Here is a 20321-nt window from a genome sequence, read left to right on the forward strand (position 1 = left end):
GAAGTAGGAGCACACGCGAGAGAAAGAGAGGCTGAGACAGACACGAAGAGAAAGAGACAGACACACAGACAAAAAGGAACTGTCACAGAGACAGACTCAAATGGCAAGAGAGAGAGAGAAACAAAGACGAAGAGAGAGACAAAGTGAGGCAGACGCAGATAGACAGATAAAAAGGAATACTAGCACAAAGAGACAGAGACAAAGAGAGACAGACAGACGCAAAGAGACAGACAAAGAGAGATTGAGAACGATGAGAAGAGGCCAATTAAACGTGGGGTGAAGGGGACGATAGAAGGATTAAGCAAGGGGAGAGAAATAAAACATTAATATTAACTGGTATGACAGGGAGTCAGTGATTATCATTAGATTAGTAAAGTCTTCCATGTTTAGAGAATTTGACTACTGCAGCAGGAGATGAACACGTGTTCTGGTATGCAGAGTTCTGCAGCAGGAGATGAACACGTGTTCTGGTATGCAGAGTTCTGCAGTAGGAGATGAACAAGTGTTCTGGGATTCTCAGTACTGCCGCAAGGGATGGAGATGTTCAACAATGTGACTCGACAGTTATGTGGGAGACAATGAACAACGTCAGTGTAAATTATTATAATCTCGACCCAATCATCTCATGATCTTCTATGTGTTTCAAGCTTCAACATTTGTAAACTAACATTGTAACATCCCATCACCATTATAACATCAATGCTAATCTCTCACCGTTAAGCCAAATGTATTTCTAACCCGTCACAAAACTGCTATATCATCACATCACACGGCCCCAGCGGACAGAAACCCTTATTAATCGTCAATTTGTCTTCATAGAAGTTGACGCAGACCAGTACCGTCACTCAGGAGATAATGGCAATACACTACCAACATCACTTCACGTCGCTCTCACGCCATGAGACTTAGCACTCCATTGGTATTAGTATAATATCAGTGCCGCTACACACTCGACCCCACGCTAGGTCAAGGAATGTCAGAGGGGGTACACTCCCTATAGTCTCCAGGGGGTACGCTCCCTATAGGTGCCAGGGGGTACGCTCCCTATAGCTGCCAGGGGGTACGCTCCCTATAGCTGCCAGGGGGTACGCTCCCTATAGCTGCCAGGGGGTACGCTCCCTATAGCTGCCAGGGGGTACGCTCCCTATAGCTGCCAGGGGGTACGCTCCCTTGCCGCCAGGCCGTTATATAATTCATTATAGTATCGCACTCCCCTACCCTGCCGGAATCTCAGGAGAGAGAAGCACCACACAGCGGCTCAGCAGGAAGAAAAGTGCCATTGGAAACGGTGTCACGTCAGGAAACAGCAACTAGAAAACAAAATAACAGGAGACAAGAGACTGTCAGAGCATGCAGCACCGAAGCAGGGAGCGCTGCGTTTACAGCAGACAGAAGAGCTTCATATAAGGCAGCAGTAGGCGGAGGGAGATCTGCGTCACGATGCTATGTCAGAGGGGCTCTGTTCTCATCGTCACCGTAGCCAGAAGAACGTCACAGCAGACAGCAGCAGCAGGGAGCAGTAAATCACATGTCAGCGCAGACATAAACAGTAAGGAACACAACGTCACAGCAGACAGGAACAGTAGGAAGCACAACGTCACAGCGTCACAGCGGACAGGAGCAGCAGTAGCAGCAAGGAGCACTGCGGAGATGAACCTGTTGAAGAGACAAAAGAGAACTAATTACTGGCTGCAGAATTATGTAGAAGGAATTTTATCCATTGGTACACGTGGACGACTCTCGCCACCCAATTTATTTATCCTTTCTCGCCAGAAAATTCAATTAGAACCTCACAATATTGTCGTCAGCCGCCGCCTCTCACTCCTGACCCCCCATCCTCCACCCCCTCCCTGGTCGTCAGCTGGGGGCTGAGCCCTCCCTCTATCCCCTGGTCGTCAGCTGGGGGCTGAGCTCTCCCTCTACCTCCCTGGTCGTCAGCTGGGGCTGAGCCCTCCCTCTACACCCTGGTCGTCAACTGGGGCTGAGCCCTCCCTCTACCTCCCTGGTCGTCAGCTGGGGCTGAGCCCTCCCTCTACCTCCCTGGTCGTCAGCTGGGGCTGAGCTCTCCCTCTACACCTTGGTCGTCAACTAGGGCTGAGCCCTGCCTCTACACCCTGGTCGTCAACTGGGGCTGAGCTCTCCCTCTACACCTTGGTCGTCAACTGGGGCTGAGCCCTCCCTCTACACCTTGGTCGTCAGCTGGGGCTGAGCCCTCCCTCTACACCTTGGTCGTCAGCTGGGGCTGAGCCCTCCCTCTACCCCCCCTGGTCGTCAGCTGGGGCTGAGCCCACCTGTCCTTTTAGACGTGCACAGACATTGCGGCTTGCAACCTTCCAGTTTAGGATCCAAGTTGCTGCATATTTGCATATCACGACTGATTTGCAATACTGATGATCATTTTTGTTTTAAATTACTATTGGGTTTCAGTTCCTGAGCCTCTGTCTTTGGCATGGAACGTGTTTCAGATCTTGGGCGACAGCTCGAACCTTTCACCAGCTGGTATGAGAGATAATTTATACACAATGAAGAAGCTTTATTGTTGGTTGTCAATTGTAATATTATTGCTGAGCAAATCTACTGACTCTCAAGCTTAACATTACGTTGGGTTGTATTGGTCTTCAGTCCCTGGGACCTCAATTTCTTCACAACAATATATATATATATATATATATATATATATATATATATATATATATATATATATATATATATATATATATATATATATATATATATATATATATATATATAAATATAACCCACCTCTTCGCCCCCTCCTACTATGTACCAACAGCTTCCTTCCCCAACCATTCCCCTTTCCCCCTCCCCAGTCCTCCCTCATTAAAACCCTGTTCATGCACCTAAGGTAATCCCTCAGATTAAGGTAACTCCTGCTGTCAACGATGACTGTCCTTCCAATTAAACATCCAGTTACGAACAGAGCTTCTAAATCTAAACATCTAATTAACAGCCAATTAAGCCCTTAGTTAATTATCAAGTTGAACATCGCATTAAATATTAAATTAAACATGCCATTAAGCATCCACTTAGGCAGTCAGATAAACTTCCAGTTAAACATCCAAATATAACATGCAGTTCAACTTTCAGTCCAACATTCAGTTCAACAGCCAATTTAGTATTGCGTTAAACATCCAGTTAAACATACAACTAAATATCCTGATCCTGGGTCGAAATGTCACAATAGGACAGAAGCGTTTAGGTAACGTTTCCCTTCACCAGAAACCTCTTTTTTCCCCAAGCCATAAATATACACCCGGGTGATTGATAACTGGTGTAAGGTAAATCTTGGGAAAGTCAGAAGTTGGTCTGTTAGCCCCTCGAGGAGCAGCCTAAAAGCCTACCTGTTCCCGACAATCGGAAACAAAACAAATCAATAAATAAAGAAATCGCAATAACACGAAGGAGAAATATTTTGACATTAGGTGGGATACGCAACAATTAACGAATATTTGAAGGAGGTGAGTATCTCAGCGCAGCTCCTCCTTTCCTCCATCTCTCCCTCCCTCCTTTCTCTCCCTCTCTCTCCCATGCCTCGACCCGTGACTTGCAGACAATACCCCAACTATTTGCTATTTGCAATATTACCAAATTAAGTTTCGTTGCCTCTTTAAGAAAAAGGGAAATTGTATATTCACATTAATTCATTCGCTTTGAAAATATTTTGAGAGAAGAGAAAGAGCATGTATGGAGGGGTAGGGACAGATGCTCTATCAAGGGGCAGGTGATATAACTAGGGGCCAAGTAGCCAGAGGTTTTATGTATATACACGTGAAAGTCCTAGTTAGGGGGCAGGAGAAAACCAGGTGGCCTAAGGCTTCACCTACCCGAGGAGAACTGAACTACACTAATGGGCCCAAGGGGCTTCGCCTCCTAGAGAGGATCTCAGCTAGAGCCAGTGAAAAGGAGCAGGCGAAAGCCAGGGGGCTTCACCTACCTGAGGAGAACCAGCCGAACTCAGCGGGTTGGGGCCAGTCAGCGTGGATGAGCGTGACGTTGGCTGTCTTGTGATAGATAGAGGAAACCTGCACCTGGCAGGTGAGGACCATCGCCCCGCGAGCCAGCCACTCTTCCGTCACCGTCACCTGCAGCTCCTGATGGGGGAGTGAAGGAGTATGGGGTAAGTAACAGGTAACACAAGACAAGTATTAAACGTATCTCTCACTGGCACCATTCCTTAAAGGTCTTCAAGTGACGCTCCTGAGTGTTTAGGTGAACAGTGAACAGTTCCTCCTCTTGTTACAGTAGCTATAATGGGAAGAGGAACAAATAACAATGAACAAGTAACACCAATGACAGGAAAAATAAGTAACAGTAAATAAACAATAGTGGCGAGAGAAGGTACAAGCTACATTGACAGGTAGAGGAACGAGCAACGATCACTAAACAACAGTGACGAGTGGAGGACCAAGGAAGAGTTACTAGAGGAGGAACAATAAGTAACAGTACTGAGTATAAGAACAAATAACAGAGACGAGAATAAGAGAAAAAATAACAGTGACGACATTAGGAACATGTGACAGTGAGGAGTGCAGAAAATGAATGATAAATGGAGGACTCAAGAGTTGAACACATCTTAGGACTTAAATAGAAAGTTTGTCTTGTTCATCAGAAAGAAAAACATTGAAACAAAGAATGAAATAGGTTGCCCCGAAGACCGGTGCTCTCACTGACCATCCTCACAGTGTGTCAGTCGTAACATTTGAAGTGGTTTTGTCTCCTTAGAAGCGTAAGAAACCGAAAGCTAAATACTGTAATCATCAAACTAATGCCCTAAGCGTCAGTTCTATGGTGTTCTATGTTACAGTAGACAAGAGTAAATTCAAACGAGCTAATTGATAGCATTAACATTGATGAGTATTAAGTGAGGAGAGGTTTGGTCTTTATGAAGTATTCTCTTAGCTCTGACGTCGGTCAATCGGTCCTGTCAACTAATTAGTCGGATTTTGTACGTTATGGCAATTAGAGTTACAGATGGAACTTACTATTACAAGTAAGGGCCTCGGTTGACGTGGAAGGAAGCTTCAGTTGATGAGGAGGGAAACTTGTGCACCATTTTGAACGCAAAACTTTACTTGTATTTGAGATTTGCAAATATTCGAGTTTACGAGGTCGTTAATTTTTTTGTAAGTTCAGAAAATTGCCTGAGAAAAGTTATGAGGCGAGGTTTAGATGGAAGGAGAACGAAGGTCACAGGGACAAAGTTTGGTAAGAAGAGCTTAATGACAAGAACATAAATTCCCCGAGAAATACACCGTCTGGGGATATGATGAGTGGTTGACAAATACTTTCTCAAGGAGAGCCCGAACGAACCAATTGGGACTTAATACTTTTTTTCGGGGGGGAGGGGGGGGGGCGTTGGATGGGGGGAATGAGAGGTAGCGTGGTAGAGAGGGAGGGGGGGGGGGGGGTGAATGATGGTGGGGCGGAGAATATTCCATTAATTACTTACAGAGACTTGAATTCGTTCGCCGCGTCGGTCAGTCTGCAGGGAGCGATGGTGGGCCAGGGTGGGTTCCCTCCCTGAGTTGACGATCCAGGTGATGTCGGCGGGTGGGTCAGACTGGCCCACCTGGCACCGGGCCACCACCACCTCCCCGGGCCGCACCCTCTCGTTCTGGGTCACCCCCCAGACCTCAGGGCCCCAGAGAGGCACGTCTGGAGGGCAAGATGGTTAGGGTACAGAGGGGAGAGAAAATTGAGGTCAGTCGAGAATTGTGTAATATAAAATAATAAATTCAATTAATAACTCAGCGTTAATTATATATATCTTTTGATAATTACTTGATATATACTGTACAGTGTTAAGTTAATATGTTCTCTCTTTCTCACCCTGCCTCTCTCACTATCCAACACTATCTTCATTCTGTATCTCTTTCTTCTTTTCGCTTTCCAATTTCGTTCATTCGTTTTCTTTAATGGCGTCACACTCAGAAATCCTTGTCATGTTCACAGCGTCACACTCACCCACCACCGTCATGTTCACCGCGTCACACTCACCCACCACCGTCATGTTCACCGCGTCACACTCACCCACCACCGTCATGTTCATCGCGTCACACTCACCCACCACCGTCATGTTCACCGCGTCACACACTCACCCACCACCGTCATGTTCACCGCGTCACACTCACCCACCACCGTCATGTTCACCGCGTCACACTCACCCACCACCGTCATGTTCATCGCGTCACACTCACCCACCACCGTCATGTTCACCGCGTCACACTCACCCACCACCGTCATGTTCACCGCGTCACACTCACCCACCACCGTCATGTTCACCGCGTCACACTCACCCACCACCGTCATGTTCACCGCATGGTCGTCCGTCTCGAAGAAAGGTTTATCGCCCATCACCTCACACCGAAAGTTGCCGGAAGTCTCCTTCGACACCTTCGTCAGCGTCACTATCTCTCGCGAACTGCGGCTCTCCTGCGGGAGGTACAGAGTCTTATGGCTTCCCTGAAGGAAGGATAGAGTCTAATTACCTACCTGAAGGAGGAAGTTTTACATAGATGGTGAAGTCCTAATCACATTCTGAAGGAGACACAGCTATTATTTACCAGCATGAAATAAGAGGTTTCATTGATTTCCAATAGAATGTACAGAGTTTATATGCTTCCCACACACACAGGGGGTACACAGTCTCAATGCGTCACACACACACAGGGGTACAGTCTCCATGCGTCACAGACACACAGGGGTACAGTCTCCATGCGTCACAGACACACAGGGGTACAGTCTCCATGCGTCACAGACACACAGGGGTACAGTCTCCATGCGTCACAGACACACAGGGGTACACAGTCTCCATGCCTTCCACACACAGGGGTACACAGTCTCCATGCCTTCCACACACAGGGGTACACAGTCTCCATGCCTTCCACACACAGGGGTACAGTCTCCATGCGTCACAGACACACAGGGGTACAGTCTCCATGCGTCACACACACACAGGGGTACACAGTCTCCATGCCTTCCACACACAGGAGTACACAGTCTCAATGCCTTTCCCACAAATGAGGCCGAAGCTCTATCGCCTGGGCTATGAGACATCTAGCAGGAGCCTATGAGACTTCTTGTAAAAATTGTACTTCTACACGACAAAAGGATCTGTACCCGGTTTCACAAAGCAGTTACGCAAGTACTTACGATCGTGTACATCTTTCCCCAATTTTTGACGGCTTTGTCTACATATATTAAACAGTTTAGAAGCATGAAAACTCCCCAATCAACTGCTGTTATTGTTATAAACACCCTCCTGGTGCTTCGGAGTTCATTAACTATTTAATATTTCTAAACAAAGCCGCCAAAGATTGTGAAAAGATGGACCGGTTCGTAAGTATTTGCGTAACTACTTCGCGAATCTGGCCTCAGGGCCTTATAATATTCCAACATAATGTTCAGAGTTACACCGCTTACTGAAGGTTCGGGGTCTCAGTGCTTGCCTTCACGTGTTCAGTTTTAGACATTTCTCATTGAGAAATATATGTGTGAATTTTGTTGTCTTCTATTGACTGGTCAGAGTTTTATTTGTTTCCTTCAGGTTACCAAAATTTATATATTTAGGTATTTATTTGAAGCTGTAAGTGATACTCAATGAAACGACAGTATCATTATATATATAAATGAGAAAATATTTGGAGTAGGGCAGTGGAATCGAACTCGCGTCTTAGATCATCGCAGACGCACTTATTCTCGTACAGGTGATAAATATTCTTGCAACGTTCTTGCCGGAGACACATGTTCATATTTTTTTTCAGAGAGGCGCATAATAAAAAAAAATCTTTCTATATAAGATACGTAAAACAATATATTTTGCAATTAGTCAAGACTTAATAATAAATTTACAGATACTGTAAAACTTTTTTACAGGAAGCTGAGAATTCTATCCCCTACAAAAGTCAAGTTTATATATCCATTAAGCGGTGAACAATATTATAAATTTTAACACTGATTATTATATATTTGACTTTCATGGGGTAAATAACGGTGAAATCTGAGCATTTTCAGCTAAGATGATAAATTGTTTAAGTGCAGCTGGAGGAGGAATCATCATTGGTAAGGTGGCTGCGCGCCCTTTTAATTCTCCAGGAAGAAGTTCCCACCTTAATATTATGCTCGACAGACACAGGCTCTCAGATGCATTGGGCGAAAACAGGTACCGATGGCACAGTTGCCAAACCTCACGGTAGTATTTAAGTATATTTGAATACTACTGTGAGGTTGGCTGCGCCACCTGCCTGATCAAGACTGAAGGAGATGTAGGTACCAGCCACACAATCGACTTGAGAATGGTCCAGGACGGACCGAAACGTCGTCGTCCCTTCACCTTCTAGTGTGTGGTCTGGTCAACAGAGTGGATATGTATGTGTAGTGCCACACCAGTTGTCTATCATTCTTTCAGGGGAATATTTTGATTCCATCTGGAGAACGTGTATGACTGTCAGAATTATGGGCCTGAAGTCTCCTTTTCCCTACTACCGGGCACTGACTTGTGCCAGCGCCCAGTCGTGATATCATTACTTAGCATTGATTTGCATGCGAAATCTTGGAACCTATGCATTACAGACAATCGAAGGCATAGACCTCATGCAGATATGCAGATGCCGGGCAGAAACCGCGAATAAAGTGTCCATTTGTTCACTATTAAGTCATACTAAGGCGTTGGTAAAGATAGCTGTGCAGATCATGAAGCTATCATTATTTTTATGTGCCTGAAACTTTGATCCTTGAGGATGGCTATAGTGGTAGTTGGCAAAATACTCAACTCAAAATCAATTTACAGTTTAAATAACATTTAAGGAAATAACATATTTATTTCTAAAAAAATAATTAAACAAAGTACCGAGAGAATTATTCAGCTTGGAAATACTAATTATTACATTTAATACACTTACGTCGACATTGATATGAGGGAGCGGATAGACCCGGATGGGCGGGGTCCTCCTGGGGATGTACTCGTAGAACTGGTTCACATCCCTGTACCACTTGACCGAGTAGAGCGGGTCGGGACGGTCGGTGCTGTGGTGGTATTTACACTCGAGCTTCACTGTCGACCCAGATATCACCACCGGCGGGACCTGTACTCCAGACACCCGCAAACTCCAACCTGGAGACACACGGGACTATGACCTGTCATTCATGTTTATAAATGAAATACTTAACGCGTGACAATTAACGTCTTTAACAGGTGAAATAATAATTTTTTTTTAAGCCGGGCTATGGTGCGTACATCTTAAAAACATCAGTACAATAAAATAAACTTCAGAAGATCTATTGGTTCATTCAATTCAGCTGCTATTTATATTCATCCAAATTCACTGAAGTCTATGCTTGACACATTCCAGTGATCGTACGTCTATTATGCTATCTTGTAATTTTAATTAGTACCCTATTTGCACACCAGTATTTACTCAGGTAAATACCTGAATCTAATACAATTAATATCATTATTTCGCGTTATATATGGATTGATTAGTTTAAAACCTTAATTATATCTCTATTTTTATACACTTTTATCCATTTATACAATTCTTCGTCCTAATATAGAGTAAATAAAGCTTTTTAATCTCTCTTCAAAAGAAGGAGTTTAATCCCAGAGATTAACTATGTCATAATTCACTGTATGTGTTTAAGTTAAATTATGTCCGTTCTTTAGTACAGAGACCAAACTGATATACATTATCTAAATGGGCACAAACAAGGAAGCTAAAGCGGAAAAAATAATATTACAAGTTTTATGGTAACGCTCCGTACGCAAATTAAGCATCATTTTCTAAATTAAACGAATAAACTCTATTACACTAATGTTTTTTGTTTATACAGCGATAGAGATAAATCAATCGATAACTTTTTCATGAGAAAATAACCGAACATTATTGATTGAATGAATGCCGGTTGAGAGGCGGGTTCAGAGAGCCGAAGCTCAACCCCAACATGCACAAGGAGGTGAGAACAGTTAACACCGGGGGATGACTGGTCGCTCGCCAATGCCCGTCTTATAGCGTGCCATCCTGATCGATCTGAATAGAACACTCAGACGAAGGTCATCCGGGACTCACCGTTGGCAGCAAGTCCCACAAGGAGCAGGAAGAGTCGCAAGGCCGCGGCGCCCCACTCGTGATCCAGCGCCATCGCGTAGTTGACCACTCTGGAGCAGCGGCCTCGTCTCCGCTTGCACATCACCGTGCTTGCCTCGCCCTCCTGCTCTCCTGCAGGAGTTTGAGGAAGGAAAGGGCATGGTGAGGCATACATAGTTAGAACATGTTGTAATACTACATAATAATTGCAAGGTGTGAAGGTTATACGTAATTAATAATATCAAACTCCACTGAGATCTGATTAAGACCTTTTGGCTCCCTCTGTAAGCCTTTTTTTGCGCTTCCGCTCACAGGATGAGTACAGGATACACAATACTCTAAGCCGCCACCAGCACCAACAGTCATAGTGCCAGACACAAGGCACAGCTCTTCCCGCAGAAGTGTGAGAAAAGAGGGAGTAGGGAATGTTGAGAAGCAAGCAAGAGCACCTCTGTGGACGTCTGGGTAGGAGGCATTATGGGAAGGGTCGGGAGTGTCTGGAAAGAGGAAAAAGCAAGTTACAAGTTAAACTTTAAGAAAGCTGCTCAAGGCGCCTGAGGCGGAAGGCGTTGCTTGGAGAGAGTTGTGGGAGGAGAGCTGGAAAGGTTTAATGAAGTATGAATGAAATATCCTGACAAAGCAATTATATATTAGGCATTATATCTGCGCAGTTAATGGGTTGAAAAAGAGAAACATATCTAAAATATTTATATATTTTTAATGGAAAGCAGTGCTTTTTCTGTTTATATATAACAAGACCTGTATTAATGTAAGGTTGCTCTATGTTTAATTTCGAATTATTAGTAGTATAATAACAAGACGCTATCTCTCAATTACTTTTATTATAAGTTACAATTAAAATTTTGTATTGAGTTAGCTTCAATTATTTCTTCAAGCTAATTTCATTCATTTGCAACTCCTACAGAATTAAGTTCTTTCTGGCATCTCAGTGACAAATGTGCATATTGTTTCAATCTGTGCCCCCCACCTCCAAAAAGGATTGCCCAATCTGGCATTTCTTTTTGACATCCTGGTAAATTCCCATAAAATTTCGTTTGCTTTTATCAAATTTTCCCTGTTCCTCACTTCCTCCTGTGTGGTGAGGACTGAATCCATTGGTTCCCCCAAAACCTCTGTTCTCTCATGTCAAGAATGAGTCTCGTTGAATGTCTTTCCACTTTTAAGAATTTCCTTTTGTATTTTGTTCAGGAAGGAGTTCAGTGCCGTGGCAAGATGCTCAAGAGATGATGTCACATGGATATATATGGTTTGACAGGATTCTTTGATCAAATTACTGAAGTCTTTTCACTCGTTGTCAAGTTCGAATTTTGCTTCCACCGTTGTTCTCCTAACGTTCCTAATCCTCTGGTGTTAGATTTTGAGGTTACATATATATCCCTTTCTCTCCTGGGGCCAGATTCACGAAGCAGTTACGCTAGTACTTCACGAACGTGTACATCTTTCCTCAATCTTTGACGGCTTTGGTTACATTTATTAAACAATTTACAAGCATGACAACTTCCTAATCAACTGTTGTTATTGTTATAAACAGCCTCCTGGTCTTCGGAGCTGATAAATTGTTTAATAATTGTAAACATAGCGACCAAAGATTGTGAAAAGCTGTACAGGTTCGTAAATGCTTGCGTAACTGGTTCGTGAATCTGGCCGCTGGTCTTTCACATTATCAGACACTGGAATCTTCATTTCCTACATTCTTTAGCTAATGAACGGAAACCAACGATCCATTTGAGTAATATGAAACGTAACACTGGCGAGTTTGAGAGGAAGAAATGTAAAGTCGATGTGCAGAATACTGATGGTATAATTTCTTGAAGGTTCACCTTAATTAATGGGGAAGGATCATTAGTTACGAGACCCTGGTTAACCATTAGGAGAAAAATCCTAATTACATTTCACAAAGATTATCAGTTAATTGGATGCATTATATTATGTATATGATTATGTATATGTATACATTTAATAATCTAATAGGGATCATATATATATATATATATATATATATATATATATATATATATATATACATATATATATATATATATATATATATATGTATATATATATATATATATATATATATATATATATATATATATATATATATATACATATATATATATATATATATATATATATATATATAACTGAAAACTCACACCCCAGAAGTGACTCGAACCCATACTCCCACAACTGGTATGTACAGGGACGCCTTAATCCGCTTGACCATCACGACCGGACATAAGGAAGTGATAGCCGAGGCTATATGAACCACTTCATATTTGATAAAATGCTATGCCCAAGATTACCATCCGAGTGCCGGCGGGGAAGTGGTTCATATAGCCTCGGCTATCACTTCCTTATGTCCGGTCGTGATGGTCAAGCGGATTAAGGCGTCCCTGTACATACCAGTTGTGGGAGTATGGGTTCGAGTCACTTCTGGGGTGTGAGTTTTCAGTTGTATATAGTCCTGGGGACCATTCAGGCTTGTTTGCATATATATATATATATATATATATTATATACTTATATATATATATATATATATATATATATATATATATATATATATATATATATATATATATATATATATATATATATATATTAGTATATTTTGGTAGCAGTCTTTCCTGTAGACATATATTATTAAATATGACCGAAAAAGTAAGATTAATAATTCTAACACGAATTTTCTCAATCTCTCGTACATTTCTTTTCACTGTTGGAGGTAAATCAAAATATCAATTCTCCAAAATTCATTTTTATTTCTAGTCTGACGCGACACGAGCGCGTTTCGTAAAACTTATTACATTTTCAAAGACTTTAGTTTACAAATACACAACTGAATAGAACTTACGCATCTCCGATTTTATATCTACATTTGAGTGAGGTGGATGGGGTGAGGTGGCATTAATAGGGTATTAATTTCATCAACACAAGACAGAACAAGAGGTGGCATTAATAGGGTATTAATTTCATCAACACAAGACAGAACACGAAACAATGGGTATTGAATAGAAGTGTTTGTAGAAAGCCTGTTGGTCCATATTTCTTGATGCTTCTATATTGGAGCGGAGTCTTGAGGTGGGTAGAATATAGTTGTGCATTAATTGGCTGTTGATTGCTGGTATTGACTTCTTGATGTGTAGTGCCTCGCAAACGTCAAGCCGCCTGCTATCGCTGTATCTATCGATGATTTCTGTGTTGTTTACTAGGATTTCTCTGGCGATGGTTTGGTTGTGGGAAGAGATTATATGTTCCTTAATGGAGCCCTGTTGCTTATGCATCGTTAAACGCCTAGAAAGAGATGTTGTTGTCTTGCCTATATACTGTTTTTTTGGAGCTTACAGTCCATTTGTACAGTTTGGAGCTTATATATATATATATATATATATATATATATATATATATATATATATATATATATATATATATATATATATATATATATATATATATATATATACAGAGAGAGAGAGAGAGAGAGAGAGAGAGAGAGAGAGAGAGAGAGAGAGAGAGAGAGAGAGAGAGAGAGAGAGAGAGAGAGAGAGAGAGAGAGAGAGAGAGAGAGAGAGAGAGAGAGAGAGAGAGAGAGAGAGAGAGAGAGAGAGAGAGAGAGAGAGAGAGAGAGAGAGAGAGAGAGAGAGAGAGAGAGAGAGAGAGAGAGAGAGAGAGAGAGAGAGAGAGAGAGAGAGAGAGAGAGAGAGAGAGAGAGAGAGAGAGAGAGAGAGAGAGAGAGAGAGAGAGAGAGAGAGAGAGATATCCACATAAAATACCTAACAGAGAACCAAAAATCTTTAGAATATAGCAATGGTCGTAAATTTGGCTGCTAGTGGCACTCACTGTTGGCCTCATAATATCCCGCAGACGCATTATGAAGACGTATTTTGTAAGCTGAAATACGTTCGTAATTTACCCAGGAGTAACTTATGCTCTGTTGAGACTTTCTGACGCAATTTTTACTATTTATCTCCTGCTTGTGGTTCCTGTGATATTTATGCGAGCAAGAAATTTTTAGTGCATTATTTCAACTCAACGGAATTAACTTACATCATTTTTCACTTTGTCTTGCCAGATCTAGTCGTTTCTAAAATTAAAATCCAACAATAGTCCCCACCAGCATATTGTGGCAGGAGTTGATAGAAGTTCTGTGTATTGGACATCAACAATATATAATGTTTTTTATGGGAAGTGTTTAATATGACAATCATAAATGTTATTAAAATTTATTATTAACAATATCAGTTGTAGCAGTTGTAGTATATCTTGCAGCAGTAATAAAAACAGCAGAATAAATATTATCACTGGTACCAATAGTAGTAGTAGCAGTCGTGGGGTAGTAGCAATAATAGTAGCTGGGAATCCGCAGGTATTGAAGTATTTACAGAAATAGTAAAATATTACTGTCAGTATCAAGTTGCATCATAGCTGTAAGATCAGCTAACGAACACTGCTTTCAGGAAATTAGACAAAGTTTTATTTAAGAGGAACAGTTAACTTGGTGTGTTAGGTCAGTCATTTAGCATGCACATCTAGTCTAGAAAACTGAAAAAATTCCAAAGCTTCTTAACAGAGCCGAAAAATGAACTAATAAAAATAGTGTATAAATAGGCAAATAAATCCCCAATCTAACATCCCTGAAGGGTAATAGTGCTGGCGGAGAAATTGCTGAAATACAGACCAGTAAGAGGCTCAAGGATCAGATAGGAAACAAGAGAACCTGAGCTTGTGATTCTGGTTCTCTTGCCGCTTGAATTACAAGTTATTCGAGAGAATTATTACACCTACACATATACAATCATAGACACAGAGAGAGAGAGCGAGAGAGAGAGAGAGAGAGAGAGAGAGAGAGAGAGAGAGAGAGAGAGAGAGAGAGAGAGAGAGAGAGAGAGAGAGAGAGAGAGAGAGAGAGAGAGAGAGAGAGAGAGAGAGAGAGAGAGACATACACACACACATATGTGTGTGTGTGTGTGTATGTGAGTATCTCTTAACACATACACACACACACACACACTCTTAACACTTAACGTATGTATGTATGTATCTCCTAACAAACACACACACACACACACATACTCATGGGTCTCGCGGCTGAGTGGACAGCGCTCGGAAGTCATAGACCTAAGGATCCGGGTTCGATTCCCGGCCGAGTCAGAAACAAATCAGTTTCGTTTACCTGATTCACCTAGCAGTAAGTTGATGTCTTGGAGCTCGATAACTGGTACGGGCTGCTTCCTGGAAACGTGTGTGTGTGTGTGTGCGTGCGTGTGTGTGTATGTGTGTGTGTGTGTGTGTGTGTGTGTGTGCGTGTGTTAAGAGACATATATATGTAGTAGACATAACAGAGAAATAAATCGACTAGATAGATAGAGTCCAAGAGCTAATAGCGCGATTTTGTAAGCACAAGTAGTAAATGCACACAAACACACTATTGCAAGTTTTATATCAGTAATCACCAGTAATAATTGGGACTCGTTCATATGTAAATTCTCAAATCGACACATTGCTAACTAAAAACAGCGGCATTTTATCAGACGACCAATCGCAATTATGAATAATATATGAATCCACAGACTGGGTTTTCAATGACGTGAAAATTAAATCGGCTGGTTTTTTTGTCTTTATAAATCGATGTGTCAAATAAATAGCGAATCCATTAACAGTGTCACATCACTTGCATGGTGCGTTATCACCCTAGTATCATTCACAAATTTTGAAATATACAAAACAGGAAGTCGACATTGAGAGAATGAACCATTTGTGAATGATGTTAATTGTCTTTATTCTGTGGTTATTTGTTAAAGGCGTGTTTATATTTACACATTTACTTAATTGTCGGTGTATCATTTATGTTTGGTTCGTTTATCTTACGCGAAAACAATCGTGGGAACTGATTCATCGCATTAAACTAAGAATATTAGGCTATTAGCCGAGCATGTCCCTGTAAGAAAAATCTAGGTGAATACCTCTCAACCCCCGCCCCCCCCCCCCCCAAACACACACAAACACCCACGCACACACACACACACACACACACACACACACACACACACACACACACACACACACACACACACACACACACACACACACACACACACACACACACACACACACACATGCAGGAGTCTAGCGGCTGAGTGGACAGCTTTAGGGAGTCGTAGTCCTAAGGGCCTGGGTTCGATTCCGAGCCGAGGCGGAAAGAAATGGACAGTTTCTTTCACACCTGATGAGCCTGCTCACCTAACAGTAAATAGGTACTTGAAAGCTAGCCAGCTGCTACGGGCTGCTTCCTGGGGATGTGTACTCACCTATTTGTGATTGCGGGGGTTGAGCTCTGGCTCTTTGGTCCCGCTTCTCAACTGTCAATCAACTGGTGTACAGGTTCCTGAGCCTACTGGGCTCACCTCACACACACACACACTACTGTGAGTGTGTGTGTGTGTGTGTGTATGTGTGTGCGTGTACTCACCTATTTGTTCTCACCTATTTGTGCTTGCGGGGGGTTGAGCTTTGGCTCTTTGGGCCCGCCTCTCAACCGAGGTGTACTCACCTAATTGTACTCACCTAACTGTGCTTGTGGGGGTTGAGCTCTGGCTCTTTGGTCCCGCCTTTCAACTGTCAATCAACTGGTGTACAGATTCCTGAGCCTACTGGGCTCTATCATATCTACACTTAAAGCTGTGTATGGAGTCAGCCTACACCACATCACTTCCTAATGCATTCCATTTGTCTACTACTCTGACACTGAAAAATTCTTTCTAACGTCTCTATGGCTCAATTGGGCACTCAATTTCCACCTGTGTCCCCTAGTGTGTGTGCCCCTTGCATTAAATAGTCTGTCCTTATCTACCCTATCAATTAATCTGAGAATCTTGTATGTGGTGATCATGTCCCCTCTAACTCTTCTGTCTCCCAGTAACGTGAGGTTTATTTCCCGTAGTCTCTCCTCGAAGCTCATACCCCTCAGTTCGGGTACTAGTCTGGTGGCAAATCCTTGAACATTTTCCAGTTTAGTCTTATGCTTGAGGTGTTTATGTGTGTGTGTGCGTTCGTGTATTAGAGAGAAGTATATGTAGTTGATACCTGTTTGATGGGGTTCTAGGAGTTCTTCTACTCCCCAGGCCCGGCCCGAGGCCAGGCTTGACTTGTGAGAGTTTGGTCCACCAGGCTGTTGCTTGGAGCGGCCCTCAGGCCCACATACCCACCGCAACCCGGTTGGTCCGGCACTCCTTGGAGAAAACTATCTAGTTTTCTCTTGAATATGTCCACGGTTGTTCCGGCAATATTTCTTATGCTCGCTGGGAGGATGTTGAATAACCGCGGACCTCTGATGTTTATTCAGTGTTCTCCGATTGTGCCTATGTCACCCCTGCTCTTCACTGGTTCGATTATAATAGATATAATAGAGGAAAAATAGATTGTTTAGAAAGGCGGGGTCCAAGAGCTAATAGTTCGATCCTGCAAATACAAATAATAAATACACACACACACACACACACACACACACACACACACACACACACACACACACACACACACACACACACACACACACACACACACACACACACACACACACACACACACACACACACACACACAAAGACCAAACGGACCAAAGGGACCAAAGACCAAAGACTGCAGGACCAAAGAACCAAAGCTCAAGCCCTGCAAGCACAAATAGGTGAGTACACACACACACACACACACACACACACACACACACACACACACACACACACACACACACACACACACACACACACACACACGTATAAATTATGTGGCAGAGGAAATATGCCTAATTATATAACAATAAAAGAAGATGATTACGGGAGACTAACGAGATACATGAAAGCGCTTCAAAGATAGTCGGAAAGATGTTTGCTGGACCTCAACTGATAATTAGAAAATAATTAAGACAGAAGCTTGTGAAAAATAAACCTCTGGAACATTACCGGTTCATAGGACCAGGATGCTCTTAGAAAGTTATTAACCACCTATGCTAGAATGTTTGTACTAGATAATGCTATGAGTCGGGAATTGAAGTATCCATATATAAACAATACAAAATACAAAAGAAAGTTCAAAGATTTTTCCAGAAAACTGAGTGGACACGCATGTACTGCGCAATGTAAGTAGAGGTCTAAGAAAAGACATGTTTGCAATATATAAAGAATCTGAAACATGGACAAAACGTTAAAAAAATTAGATTTTTAGAATTTAGAATGATAGGTCGAGAGAGCAGAGGTAGAAAGAAGGAATTCAGATGAGTCACAGAAATGTGAGAAAATACCTTCTTCAGTGTAATGAAGTGCAAGTTGGGAAGCATCATGAGAACTTGTGGTCAGAATCAAGTATTAAATGAGGCAATTGAATAGCGAATTGCAACTTAAATACTGTTTTTCAGTATATTTTCAGTAGGCTCAGGAATCTGTACACCAGTTAATTGACAGTTGAGAGGCGGGAGCAAAGAGCCAAAGCTCAACCCCCGCAAGCACAAATAGGTGAGAACAAATAGGTGAGTACACACACACAGACACAGACACACTCACACACACACACACACACACACACACACACACACACACACACACACACACACACACACACACACACACACACACACACACACATATACACAATGTTGTGTGTATGTGTGACGTGTTAAAAGCGAGCAGACGCTTTTCCTTTACATGTTGTATGCACACACATTCACATACAAACACACCTGTTTTGTATTTTATATTTTCTGCTCGATTGATTATGCTCTTCACTGCTGAATATATAATATTTTATATAGGCTTCACATCAGTACTGGTTGAAACACCAAAATATATAAAATGAATAAAACTTTTTTTTTTATTTTACCAAATTAATTAATATCCTTTTCAAAAGCTCATTACAGGTTCCAATTTAGAAATATTCTTGATTTCGTAGGAGAAAAGGAGGTTTGAATTTATTCCCAACATAATAAATAAAATATTTTATAATATAAATGCATTGGGAGATTATATCATGTTTAAAATTCTTAAATACTGGTTTTACATCAATGTAGAACAATTATTATGAAAATGGAGCTCATTATTATTACTGGAGAACTAATTATGGGAACTTTATGCCTCACTGAAACAAATAATGGCATTACTGAATAGGATTCCACGGCCATTTGGTTTGTTCGTTTAGTATTGAAAACCCCCTAAGAGATTCTCGCCACCATAAGTGCACAACCCTCCAAGTGCACACCCCTCAGAGGTTTCCTTACACCATAAGTGCATAATACTCCCAGATTTCCTTACACCAAAAGTGCATAACCCTCCAAGACTTCCTTACACCATAAGTGCATAACCCTCCAAAATTTCCATACACCATAAGTGCACACCCCTCCAAGACTTCCTTATACCATAAGTGCACAACCCTAGGAGATTCTCCCCATTATAAGTGCACAACCCTCCAAGATACCACGGTGATGCAGGGCGAGCACCAGTGATATTGAAAGAGATGGAAGATAGATATAGAGACAAAGGGATATAGGGTGAAGGCCGATTGAGGCAAGATGAGAGCAGGGTGATAGAGAAACGCTGGGTGAGGCAGAGTGAGATAGAGTGGGGCTGGGAGAGGAAGAGTGAGGCAGGGTGAGGTAAGGTGAGGCAGGGTGAGACAGGAGAATCAGGTGGCAGCACACTCCCAGGCAGGTTCAGCTGCTCTGAATAACTCATCATTGCTACGATATGTTCCAGTTTTTAGTAGCGAAAAATTCCTTCTCTGAAATATTAAACTGGGGAAAGGATCTAGAGCAAGGGTCTGGGAGAATGGTCTGGGGGAAGAACCTGGGGAAAATATATGTTGAAATGATCTGGGGGAATGATTTGGAGGAATGATCTGGGTGAAGGATCTTGGGGAATGATCTGGGGGAAGTATCTTTGGAAAAGATCTGGAGGAACGATCTGGGGGAATGATCTGGGGAGAATGATCTGGGGAAAAGATCTGGGGCAATGATCTGGGGGACTGATCTGGGGGAAAGGATCTGGTGGAATGATCCTGGGGAAAAGATCTGGGGGGAAGGATCTTGGAAAGGATCTGGGGGAAAGATCTGTGGGAAGGATGTGAGAGGGGTGAATCTGAGGAAGGATCAGGGTGGGAGGTAAGGGGTCTTACAAACTACAACACGACAACTGCCTAAGTCAAGTGAAG

The 20321-nt window shown here is 42.3% G+C and overlaps 1 protein-coding gene across 1 annotated transcript in view; it reads right to left on the reverse strand.

The window, feature by feature from the left end:
- Positions 1-1018: 1018 nt before the first annotated feature.
- Positions 1019-20321, reverse strand: part of LOC123749630 (uncharacterized) — a 37940-nt gene continuing 18637 nt past the window's right edge. Inside the window, exons 2-7 of the mRNA XM_045731745.2 lie at positions 10086-10235; positions 8922-9133; positions 6318-6453; positions 5471-5676; positions 3956-4112; positions 1019-1656 (exon numbers count right to left, since the gene is read on the reverse strand). Of these exons, the coding sequence (XP_045587701.1) occupies positions 1598-1656; positions 3956-4112; positions 5471-5676; positions 6318-6453; positions 8922-9133; positions 10086-10206 (891 nt within the window). The 5' untranslated portion in view covers positions 10207-10235 and the 3' untranslated portion in view covers positions 1019-1597. The remainder of the gene's footprint in view (positions 1657-3955; positions 4113-5470; positions 5677-6317; positions 6454-8921; positions 9134-10085; positions 10236-20321) is intronic.

This window comes from Procambarus clarkii, chromosome 18 (assembly GCF_040958095.1).
Source record: "Procambarus clarkii isolate CNS0578487 chromosome 18, FALCON_Pclarkii_2.0, whole genome shotgun sequence".
NCBI classification, from domain to species: Eukaryota; Metazoa; Arthropoda; class Malacostraca; order Decapoda; family Cambaridae; genus Procambarus; species Procambarus clarkii.